Source organism: Lampetra fluviatilis, chromosome 3 (assembly GCF_964198595.1).
Source record: "Lampetra fluviatilis chromosome 3, kcLamFluv1.1, whole genome shotgun sequence".
NCBI classification, from domain to species: Eukaryota; Metazoa; Chordata; class Hyperoartia; order Petromyzontiformes; family Petromyzontidae; genus Lampetra; species Lampetra fluviatilis.
Window position 1 is genome coordinate 3,032,947 of NC_136277.1, and position 11,831 is coordinate 3,044,777.

Here is an 11,831-nt window from a genome sequence, read left to right on the forward strand (position 1 = left end):
CTGTGTCCCCTCGTGTCTCCGTTTCTCTGTGTCCCGTCCCCCATGCTTCTGTGCCTCCGTGCTACCGTGTTCCCTCGTCCTCTTGTCCTGTGCCCTGTATCATCTGCATCTCTGTGCCCCTGCATCCCTGTGCCTCATGCCCTGTATCCCCTTTCCTTGTAACCCCATGCCTCGTGTCTCCCTTGTCCCACACCCTGGGGCGGTATCCGGGACCGGGTGAGGATTTGGTGCCAGTCGTCATGAGGTCATGAGGTCACGGGTTCAGCATGTCTCACGGGGTCGCGTGTTCCCCACAGCTATGACCTGGGGAGTGGGCCCGCCCACATCCTCGTCAACAGCTCCTTCAACGACAGCCTGTGGCACCGAGTGAAGGCCGTGAGGTAAGGGGGGGGTGTCGTTACTCGTGACGCTCGTTTTATACAGAAAACCCTCCGAATCTCATGACTTTTTATAAGTAGGTGTCCTTATCTTATCTTCTTAAAGTGATTTATATAGCGCCTTAACCGAGGTGCTTTACCGATAATTAAGGACGGTACAACGCATTAATGTAATGGTGGAGATGAGGTGAATGAAATCGATGAGAGGAAGCAATGGGGGCGAATCTGCGATGACGCGTGAATTCGGTGAAAGTGAAATTGATGACAGTGAATGATGACGAATGGGTTGAATGGACGTGGTTAATGAGTGACAGCCGTGTGATGAGAATGTGGAGAGGGAACAGGAACGGTGGTGGTGGTTACGAGAGGAAGATTAAGGGGTGGCGTGAGCTCGGGAAAAGAAGTGAGTTTTGAGTGAGGAGCATAAACTAGTGAGCGATGGTGAGTGTTTAAAGGCTGAGGGGAAGTTTGTCCTGCCAAGTATTTGCAGTGGGGGCTAGACGGTGATCACAATGTAGATTCCAAATTTAGTTAATATACGCAGATAATGTTCACAATTTGACAGATTTTCCATGCCGTTACGCCGGCACACAATGGCCCTACTCTTGTTGATGACGTTAGTGGATCTTTAACGTCCGCTGCGGGTGAATTAGAAGGCACGTTGCGGTATTTTTACAGTTGAATTCACACCGCGGGGTGATAATCAGGGCAGCCGCATTATTCAAACCGCGAACCTGTACGGGGGATCTTTGTCGATTTTGTGTTGATACGTGTGTGAGTATGCATATGTGTTCGTTTGCACAGTAGGGGGCACAGGTGGTGCATCGGCCAGTCATCTCAGTCAGTCAACCCATGGCACCTGTGTCTGTCCCATGATCTACTGCCAGCGGGCGTTGGACACTTCGTGTGGCATTAACGTGCACATAGCCTGGCACAAACGCCGTGGTGACGTCACCGCTACTTAGTGGCGAATGTCGGTTGTTGTACGTTTGTGTGGAGGGATAGCGCGGGTTCCATTTCCACTCACAGAAAACATTGGCGATGAATATGAACCGGCACTAGGCCTCCCCTAGGTCGACTCAGCCATTGATTGAATATCTGGTGCAGTGTATAAACATCAGCAATGGTGACACACAGGCAGTCACGTGTCTTTCTTGCCACACCATCCACTCGTGCCGTGCCTTCTTTCTTTCATAGGTGCTTGCTAACAGCGCTTGCCTCAATAGTCCATTGAATTCTATACTGGGGATCTTTGTCTTTGTGCAGAGAGGGGCAGACAGGGAAGCTGACGGTGGATGACTTTGGAGCGGTGGTGGGACGCTCTCCAGGTCACATGACCCACCTCGACCTCACGGGGCCCCTTTACCTGGGTAGGAGCATTTATTTTGTGTGTGTATAGATACTGTGCCTTCGTACTGTGTGTGTGTCTGTTGTACTACTGGGCAATTTCCACAAAACCCTGGACCGGAATTGCAAATGCGACTAACCAAATCGACCGCCGTAATTGCTGACGGAATCATGGCATCGTTGGAACTGTAACCGTGGAATCGGCGGTATTCTCTGGAGGGAATTGCCGAAGGGCAGCATCTCATGGCATGCGTTGACAATTTTGCCCACAGACGAGTTGCGATCCCTGCACGCATCGCAAACGGTGGAATCGTGGGTTTAAAGAGATGATCCTCGCAGTGAATTGAGCAGCACCGGTCTCGAGTCTGCGTTTTGTGTGTGTGCGCATGCCGTGCTGTGCGTTGTGTGGTCTGTAGTAGTGCGCGTGTCGTTTGCATGCCGTGTCTGTGAGTTGCATATTATTAAGCGTGTGTGTGGGGAGCGGTGGTGCAGCGGTTAGCGCGCTGCGCTACAAATCCAGCGACCCGAGCCCTCAAACATTGCCACGGGCACGGTGCCAGCCACCCGCCCCCTCGTCGTGCGCCATGCCCGGCCTTCACAGGTGCCCACCTGACAGTCTCTTAAGGCGATGGGAAAATCTTCCGTCTTCATTGGGCGCGCGGTGTGGCCCGCTTGCAGGCGGCGTGCGGGCCGGCGGCATGTCGGGGCAGGGCCGGCTTCATGTGAGCCGGGGACTCGAGGGCTGCGTGTCGCATCTCACCCTCGCCACCGACGCCCACGTGGCGCTCATCGCGCAGGCCGCGGCCGGCCACAACGTGCAGTCCTGCTGACTGCGCTCGCGCGTACGGGGGCATGCACGGGCAAACCTGACGACAGTCCGACACACTGCCACCATACACGCACACTATTATGTACACATTCACACCGCTGCTGATGCCACTTATATGTATAAAAATAAAAAAATCAATCATGGTCATGGCCTTTAATTACCCTGGGGAATGCCTCACTGAGTCTCAGGACTTGAATTCCTGCACCGAGTCTCAAGACTTTTGAGCCTCTCGTCGAGTCTCAAGACGTGGTGCGTGCGATAATGTATGTTTGGTGCGTATATGTCGTGTAGCCGGTGGGTTGTGTCATCAGCTGCAGGTGTAGGACTCGTACTCTCGTTTTCTTTCTCATCTTGTTTATTCACGCGTAGAGTTCACACCTCCTCATCATCACTCCGTGTCTCTCCGTTCGCTCCGATGCACAACTCGCCATTAACAACACTCCATGTCTCCCCGTTTCTACCGTACACTGTATCCTCTCTATCCACTACTACCGTACACTGCGTTCTCTCTATCCACTGCTAACCGTACACTGTGTTCTCTCTATCTACTCTACCATACACTGTGTTCTCTCTATCCTTATCGTACCTATCCCTGCTCACTGCTGCTCCGTCTCTCTCCCGGGCACCAACCGCTCCAGCTCCAATCTCAACCAAGACTCCCGTCTCTCCGTTACGCTGTGCCCTATATCCCCGCACCAATCAGTCCCAATCAATTACTCCATCCCCCGCTTTGCTACTCGCCCCCAGGCCCCCAGCCTCACGTGACCATGTTGTTGCCGCCAGGCCGGCGTCGGTCATTAACCACTCACCCTCCTGACCAATCACCGGCCTGCGTCCTCAGTCACCCCTAACACCTGTCGTGTCTCTTAACGACCCCCCCCTTAATGCCACGACAACAACCGTGTCCTCAGATGCTCCCACTGTACTCTGCTCGCTTGCCTAGCAACAGAACGCGTGGCGCGTGATTTCAAGTCCTACACAGGCACGAGGCCATTGCGGCCACACCACCCCTCACTCACGGTCATTTATGTCTGTTAAATATTTCACCAGTTAGAAATTGAATAATTATTGAATAACATTATTGTCACTAGGAGGACGAGGTTCACCACAATGCAGTAATTACAATGTTATCTTTTTCTCAAATATAGTGAGATCCTGAGTCGTGACAATTCGTCAACTTTCCAGGGGGGAGTGAGGTTGGTGAATAATGCACCTGTGTCCGGTGAGCGTTGTCGGACTGATAACCGGTTCGGAAAGTCAGGAACCGTAACCATTTCCAGAGGAATTTTAATCAGGAATGCACCGATTGGCCACGCGATGAAATCGGAGGCCCTGAAAGATTGCTCACTCACGCCACAGGCTGGCGGAATAGCCTCCTCCACCAGAAGCCGGCAGCTTTAGTAGAGGTGTACTTGGTCTACTCTTCCACGACTTGCGGATGTGTTCAGAAGAGTTGGGCGCACGTCACACTCTTACCTCTCCACACGTGACCCGAAAACCACCCCTGACTACACCATCACGGGGCACCACTTTACACACCTCCTCAAGCACACACAACACCCACACACACTGCCACGCAAAGATCCCCCGTTTAGCCTGTAACAGACTGTTGGGGCAAGTGCTGTTAGCGAGCACATATGAAGGCCGGCACGGCACACGAAAGGGTGGGTGGCCACCACCACGCGCAGCCGCCTTTGTCTCCCCCAGTGGCGATGGTTACACGCCGCACCGGGTACTCATTTGAGGCTGAGTCGAGCTAGGGGAGGCCCAGGACCGGTTCAGATAATCGTCACCGGTGTTGGCCGCGAGCGGGGGATCGAACTCGGTACGCCAGGTTCGTAGTGGGGCGCAGCGCTCACCGCTACGCTACCGCTCCCCACGTACAACCCCCTCTCACACAGCCTCACCCTCACGCATCCTCCTCGCGTTCACCGCTTCTCTCCCCGTCACTCCTCGTTGCCATAAATAGACGAGGCGTGGGGTTCGCGTCGGTGTCAAGGCGATAGTGTGGCTCCCTTCTTAACCACCGTCATAAAAACCACCGTCGTCTTAAACGCCGTCACCACCGTCGTCGAATTCATCCTCGTTCTCCTCTCATCATCTTACCATCACCTCATCATCATGTACCCATCACCTACTCATCGCCATCCCCCTCTCCTCAACCTCGCAGTCATCGTTCCGTTATCATCATCATCCTTCCCTTCTATTCATCACCCCCAACATCGACTCCAACTCACCCCTCGTACTCACCATCATCCCCTCCTCATTTTCTCATTCTTATCTTCAGCTTCATCACCATCATCATCTCGAGGGTTCCCCTCCCAGCTGCGGAAGGAAGCGACCCCCATGAGGGCCCCACAGGAGAGCAGGGTCAAACAGAGGGGGGGGGGGATACTCAGACACTCCCTGTGCCCCAGGGCCCTAACGTGGTATGTGGGGGGGGGGATTGTGAGGGTGTGTGTCAGGGAATGTGAGGGATGGGGGTGTGTGTAAGGGAGTGTGAGGGATGGGGGTGTATGTGAGGGAGTGTGAGGGATGAGGGTTGTGTGTGAGAGGGGGCGTGAGGGATGAGGGAGTGTGAGGGATGAGGGAGTGTGAGGGAGTGTGAGGGAGTGTTAGGGGGTGTGAGGGAGTGTGAGGGAGTGTGAGGGGGGTGTGAGGGATGAGGGGGTGTGAGGGAGTGTGAGGGATGAGGGAGTGTGTGAGGGAGTGTGAGGGATGAAGGTTGTGTGTGAGGGGTGTGTGAGGGATGAGGGAGTGTGAGGGATGAGGGAGTGTGAGGGAGTGTGAGGGATGAGGGGGGTGTGAGGGAGTGTGAGGGGGTTTGAGGGAGTGTGAGGGGGTGTGAGGGAGTGTGAGGGAGTGTGAGGAAGTGTGAGGGAGTGTGAGGGGGTGAGGGAGTGTGAGGGAGTGTGAGGGGGTGTGAGGGGGTGTGAGGGGGTGTGAGGGATGACGGAGTGTCAGGGAGTGTGAGGGAGTGTGAGGGGGTGTGAGGGATGAGGGGAGTGTGAGGGGGTGTGAGGGGGTGTGAGGGATGAGGGAGTGTGAGGGGGTGTGAGGGAGTGTGAGGGATGAGGGAGTGTGAGGGAGTGTGAGGGGGTGTGAAGGATGAGGGAGTGTGAGGGATGAGGGAGTGTGAGGGGGTTTTGAGGGAATGTGAGGGGGTGTGAGGGAGTGTGAGGAAGTGTGAGGGAGTGTGAGGGGGTGAGGGAGTGTGAGGGGGTGTGAGGGAGTGTGAGGGAGTGTGGGGGGGTGTGAGGGAGTGTGAGGGGGGTGTTAGGGGTGTGAGGGATAAGGGAGTGTGAGGGAGTGTGAGGGAGTGTGAGGGAGTGTGAAGGGGTGTGAGGGAGTGTGAGGGAGTGTGAGGGACGAGGGGGGTGTGAGGGAGTGTGAGGGATGAGGGAGTGTGAGGGAGTGTGAGGGAGTGTGAGGGTGTGAGGGATGAGGGGGTTGTGAGGGAGTGTGTGGGATGAGGGAGTGTGAGGGAGTGTGAGGGGGTGTGAGGGGGTGTGAGGGAGTATGAGGGGGTGTGAGGGATGAGGGGGTGTGAGGGATGAGGGAGTGTGAGGGGATGTGAGGGGGTGTGAGGGATGAGGGAGTGTGAGGGAGTGTGAGGGGGTGTGAGGGGGTGTGAGGGAGTGTGAGGGATGAGGGAGTGTGAGGGAGTGTGAGGGATGAGGGGGGTGTGAGGGAGTGTGAGGGGGTGTGAGGGAGTGTTAGGGAGTGTTAGGGAGTGTGAGGGGGTGTGAGGGAGTGTGAGGGAGTGTGAGTGGGTGTGAGGGATGAGGGAGTGTGAGGGAGTGTGAGGGGGTGTGAGGGAGTGTGAGGGAGTGTGAGGGGGTGTGAGGGATGAGGGCGTGTGAGGGAGTGTGAGGGATGAGGGAGTGTGAGGGGGTGTGAGGGGGTGTGAGGGGTGTGTGAGGGAGTGTGAGGGGGTGTGAGGGAATGTGAGGGATGACGGAGTGTGAGGGAGTGTGAGGGGGTGTGAGGGATGAGGGAGTGTGAGGGAGTGTGAGGGGTGTGAGGGGGTGTGAGGGAGTGTGAGGGATGAGGGAGTGTGAGGGAGTGTGAGGGGGTGTGAAGGATGAGGGAGTGTGAGGGGTGTGAGGGGGTGTGAGGGGTGTGTGAGGGATGAGGGAGTGTGAGGGGGTGTGAGGGATGACGGAGTGTGAGGGAGTGTGAGGGGGGTGTGAGGGGTGTGAGAGGGATGAGGAGTGTGAGGGAGTGTGAGGGGGTGTGAGGGGGTGTGAGGGAGTGTGAGGGAGTGTGAGGGATGAGGGAGTGTGAGGGAGTGTGAGGGAGTGTGAGGGGGTGTGAAGGATGAGGGAGTGTGAGGGAGTGTGAGGGGGTGTGAGGGGTGTGAGGGATGAGGGAGTGTGAGGGAGTGTGAGGGGGTGTGAGGGGGTGTGAGGGAGTGTGAGGGAGTGTGAGGGATGAGGGAGTGTGAGGGAGTGTGAGGGAGTGTGAGGGAGTGTGAGTTGGTGTGAGGGAGTGTGAGGCGGTGTGAGGGGGTGTGAGGGGGTTGTGAGGGGGTGTGAGGGGGTTTGAGGGAGTGTGAGGGGGTGTGAGGGAGTGTGAGGAAGTGTGAGGGAGTGAGGGGGTGAGGGATTGTGAGGGGGTGTGAGGGAGTGTGAGGGAGTGTGAGGGGGTGTGAGGGAGTGTGAGGGGGTGTTAGGGGTGTGAGGGATAAGAGAGTGTGAGGGAGTGTGGGGAGTGTGAGGGGTGTGTGAGGAGTGTGAGGGAGTGTGAGGGACGAGGGGGTGTGAGGGAGTGTGAGGGATGAGGGAGTGTGAGGGAGTGTGAGGGAGTGTGAGGGGGGGAGGGTGGGGATGGGGGGGTGTGAGGGAGTGTGTGGATGTGGGAGGTGTGGGAGTGTGAGGGGGTGTGAGGGGGTGTGAGGGAGTATGAGGGGGGTGTGAGGGAGTGTGTGGGATGAGGGAGTGTGAGGGAGTGTGAGGGGATGTGAGGGGGTGTGAGGGATGAGGGAGTGTGAGGGGGTGTGAGGGAGTGTGAGGGAGTGTGAGGGATGAGGAGTGTGAGGGATGTGGGGGGTGTGAGGGAGTGTGAGGGGGTGTGAGGGAGTGTTAGGGAGTGTTAGGGAGTGTGAGGGGGTGTGAGGGAGTGTGAGGGAGTGTGAGGGGGTGTGAGGGATGAGGGAGGTGTGTGGGAGTGTGAGGGAGTGTGAGGGGGTGTGAGGGAGTGTGAGGAGTGTGAAGGGTGTGAGGGATGAGGGGGTGTGAGGGTGTGTGAGGGATGAGGGAGTGTGAGGGGGTGTGAGGGGGTGTGAGGGAAGTGTGAGGGGTGTGTGGGAGTGTGAGGGATGACGGGTGTGAGGGAGTGTGAGGGGGTGTGAGGGTGAGGAGTGTGAGGGGTGTGAGGGGAGTGTGAGGGAGTGTGAGGGATGAGGGAGTGTGAGGGGGTGTGAGGATGAGGTGAGTGTGAGAGGGTGTGAGGGGGTGTGAGGGATGAGGGAGTGTGAGGGGTAGTGAGGGGGTTTGAGGGAGTGTGAGGGGGTGTGAGGGTGTGGGTGGGAGTGTGAGGGGTGTGAGGGGGTGAGGGAGTGTGAGGGAGTGTGAGGGGGTGTGGTGGGGGTGCGAGGGGGTGTGAGGGAGTGTGAGGGGGTGTGAGGATGACGGAGTGTGAGGGAGTGTGAGGGAGTGTGAGGGGGTGTGAGGGATGAGGGAGTGTGAGGATGAGGGGTGTGTGAGGGGGTGTGAGGGGGTGTGAGGGAGTGTTAGGAGTGTTAGGGAGTGTGAGGGGGTGTGAGGGAGTGTGAGGGGGTGTGAGGTGGGAGTGTGAGGGGGTGTGGAGTGGTGGGGGTGTGAGGTGGTGTGAGGGGTGTGAGGGATGGTGTGAGGGTGTGAGGGAGTGTGAGGGGGGTGTGAGGGATGAGGGGGTGTGAGGGAGTGTGAGGGATGAGGGAGTGTGAGGGGTGTGAGGTGTGTGAGGGAGTGTGAGGGGGTGTGAGGGAGGTGTGAGGGGATGACGGAGTGTGAGGGAGTGTGAGGGGGTGTGAGGGATGAGGGAGTGTGAGGGGGTGTGAGGGAGTGTGAGGGAGTGTGAGGGATGAGGGTGGTGTGAGGGAGTGTGAGGGGGTGTGAAGGATGAGGGGTGTGTGTGGGGGTGTGAGGGGGTGTGTGAGGGATGAGGGAGTGTGAGGGAGTGTGAGGGGGTGTGAGGGGGTGTGAGGGAGTGTGAGGGGGTGTGGTGGGAGTGTGAGGAAGTGGGTGAGGGGTGAGTGTGAGGGGGTGTGGGGAGTGTGAGGGGGTGTGAGGGAGTGTGAGGGTGTGTGAGGGGTGTGAGGGAGTGTGAGGGGGTGTGAGGGATGACGGAGTGGGAGTGTGAGGGGGTGTGAGGGGGTGTGAGGGATGAGGGAGTGTGAGGGTGGTGAGGGGGTGTGAGGGTGGTTGAGGGGGTGTGAGGGATGAGGGGGTGTGAGGGAGTGTGAGGGATGAGGGAGTGTGAGGGGGTGTGTGGGGGGTGTGGGGGGTGTGAGGGGTGAGGGTGTGAGGGAGTGTGAGGGGGTTGTGAGGGAGTGTGAGGGGGTGTGAGGGGGTGTGAGGGGTGTGAGGAGTGTGAGGGGGTGTGAGGGATGACGGAGTGTGAGGGAGTGTGAGGGAGTGTGAGGGGGTGTGAGGGGATGAGGGGTGTGAGGGGGTGTGAGGGAGTGTGAGGGAGTGTGAGGGGGTGTGAGGGATGAGGGGGGTGTGTGAGGGGTGTGTGTGGGGATGAGGGGGTGTGAGGGGTGTGAGGGGGTGTGAGGGGGTGTGAGGGAGTGTGAGGGGGTGTGAGGGAGTGTGAGGGGGTGTGAGGGGGTGTGAGGGTGGAGTGTGAGGGAGTGTGAGGGAGTGTGAAGGGGTGTGAGGGAGTGTGAGAGAGTGTGAGGGGGTGTGAGGGATGAGGGGGTGTGAGGGAGGTGTGAGGGATGAGGGGAGTGTGAGGGAGTGTGAGGGAGTGTGAGGGGGTGGGAGGGATGAGGGGGTGTGAGGGAGTGTGTGGGATGAAGGAGTGTGGGGAGTGTGAGGGGGTGTGAGGGGGGTGTGAGGGTGTATGAGGGGGTGTGAGGGGAGTGTGGGGTGGGGAGTGTGAGGGTGTGTGAGGGGATGTGTGGGGGTGTGTGGGGATGAGGAAGTGTGTGGGTGTGAGGGGTGTGGGGGTGGGAGGGGGTGTGAGGGAGTGTGAGGGTTGTGGGAGTGTGAGGGGTGTGAGGGTGAGGGGGTGTGAGGGAGTGTGAGGGGGTGTGAGGGAGTGTTAGGAGTGGTTAGGGAGTGTGAGGGGGTGTGAGGGAGTGTGTGGGGTGTGGAGGGGGTGTGAGGGATGAGGGGAGTGTGAGGGTGTGTGAGGGAGTGTGAGGGGTGGTGTGGGGGGGAGGGTGTGGGGGGGGGGTGGTGAGGGGTGAGGGGGTGTGTGAGGGAGTGTGAGGGATGAGGGGGTGTGAGGGGTGTGTGGGGGTGTGAGGGGTGTGAGGGGGGTGTGTGGGGTGTGAGGGATGACGGAGTGTGAGGGAGTGTGAGGGGGTGTGAGGGATGAGGGAGTGTGAGGGGGTGTGAGGGGGTGTGAGGGAGTGTGGAGGGAGTGTGAGGGATGAGGGAGTGTGAGTGGGTGTGAGGATGAGGGAGTGTGAGGGGGTGTGAGGGGGTGTGAGGGATGAGGGAGTGTGAGGAGTGTGAGGGAGTGTGAGGGGAGTGTGACGGGGTGTGAGGGAGTGTGAGGGGGTTTGGGGAGTGTGAGGGGGTGTGAGGGGGTGAGGTGGTGTGGGAAGTGTGTGGGAGTGTGAGGGGGTGAGGGAGTGTGAGGGGGTGTGAGGGTGTGTGAGGGGGTGTGAGGGGGGTTGTGAGGGGGGTGTGAGGGAGTGTGAGGGGGGTGTGAGGGATGACGGAGTGTGAGGGAGTGTGAGGGGGTGTGAGGGATGAGGGGTGGTGTGAGGGTGTGTGAGGGGGTGTGAGGGAGTGTGAGGAGTGTGAGGGGGTGTGAGGGAGTGTGAGGGATGAGGGAGTGTGAGGGGGTGTGAGGGGGTGTGAGGGAGTGTGAGGGGGTGTGAGGGAGCGTGAGGGGGGTGTGAGGGAGTGTGAGGGAGTGTGAGGGATGAGGGAGTGTGAGGGAGTGTGAGGGGGTGTGAAGGATGAGGGAGTGTGAGGGGGTGTGAGGGGGGTGTGAGGGATGAGGGAGTGTGAGGGGGTGTGAGGGATGACGGAGTGTGAGGGAGTGTGAGGGGGTGTGAGGGGTGTGAGGGATGAGGGAGTGTGAGGGAGTGTGAGGGGGTGTGAGGGGAGTGGTGAGGGAGTGTGGAGGGATGAGGGAGTGTGAGGGAGTGTGAGGGAGTGTGAGGGGGTGTGAAGGATGAGGGAGGTGTGAGGTGGTTTGAGGGGTGCGGGAGTGTGAAGGAGTGTGAGGGAGTGTGAGTTGGTGTGAGGAGTGTGAGGGGGTGTGAGGGGGTGTGAGGGGGTTTGAGGGAGTGTGAGGGGGTGTGAGGGAGTGTGAGGGGGTGTGAGGGAGTGTGAGGAAGTGTGAGGGAGGTGTGAGGGGGTGAGGGAGTGTGAGGGAGTGTGAGGGAGTGTGAGGGGGTGTGTGGGGTGTTGAGGGGGTGTTAGGGGGTGTGAGGGAGTGTAGGGATGAGGGAGTGTGAGGGAGTGTGAGGGATGAGGGGGTGTGAGGGAGTGTGAGGGGGTGTGAAGGATGAGGGAGTGTGAGGGGGTGTGAGGGAGTGTGAAGGGAGTGTGAGGGAGTGTGAGTTGGTGTGAGGGAGTGTGAGGGGGTGTGAGGGGGGTGTGAGGGGGTTTGAGGGTGTGTGAGGGAGTGTGAGGGAGTGTGAGGGGATGTGAGGGGGTGTGAGGGATGAGGGGAGTGTGAGGGAGTGTGAGGGGGTGTGTGGGGGTGTGAGGGAGTGTAAGGGATGAGGGAGTGTGAGGGAGTGTGAGGGGATGAGGGGGTGTGAGGGAGTGTGAGGGAGTGTGGGGTGTGAGGGAGTGTGAGGGTGTGTGAGGGGTGTGAGGGTTGAGGGGGGTGTGAGGGTGTGTGAGGGATGAGGGGAGTGTGAGTGGGGTTGTGAGGGGGTGTGAGGGTGTGTGGGTGTGATGAGGGGGTGTGAGGGGGTGTGAGGGATGAGGGAGTGTGAGGGAGTGTGAGGGGAGTGTGAGTTGGTGTGAGGGAGTGTGAGGGAGTGTGAGGGGGTGTGAGGGAGGTGTGAGGGGGTTTGAGGGAGTGTGAGGGGGTGTGTGAGGGAGTGTGAGGAAGTGTGAGGAGGTGAGGGGGTGTGAGGGAGTGTGAGGGGGTGTGAG

General features: G+C 59.0%; 1 protein-coding gene and 1 long non-coding RNA gene across 7 annotated transcripts in view; one reads left to right on the top strand and one right to left on the bottom strand.

Moving 5' to 3' along the window:
* The window catches only part of AGXT2 (alanine--glyoxylate aminotransferase 2), a 223,534-nt gene that overhangs the window by 182,362 nt on the left and 29,341 nt on the right, over positions 1 to 11,831 (top strand). For all 6 annotated transcript variants that reach the window (XM_078881642.1, XM_078881648.1, XM_078881656.1 and 3 more), the window contains 2 exons: positions 297 to 380; positions 1,644 to 1,747. In XM_078881642.1, the coding sequence (XP_078737768.1) occupies positions 297 to 380; positions 1,644 to 1,747 (188 nt within the window). The remainder of the gene's footprint in view (positions 1 to 296; positions 381 to 1,643; positions 1,748 to 11,831) is intronic.
* LOC144951452 (uncharacterized) overlaps positions 1 to 11,831 on the bottom strand; it is a 36,348-nt gene that overhangs the window by 9,040 nt on the left and 15,477 nt on the right. Inside the window, exons 2-3 of the long non-coding RNA XR_013640494.1 lie at positions 4,804 to 4,878; positions 2,334 to 2,609 (exon numbers count right to left, since the gene is read on the bottom strand). This is a non-coding gene — a long non-coding RNA (uncharacterized LOC144951452). The remainder of the gene's footprint in view (positions 1 to 2,333; positions 2,610 to 4,803; positions 4,879 to 11,831) is intronic.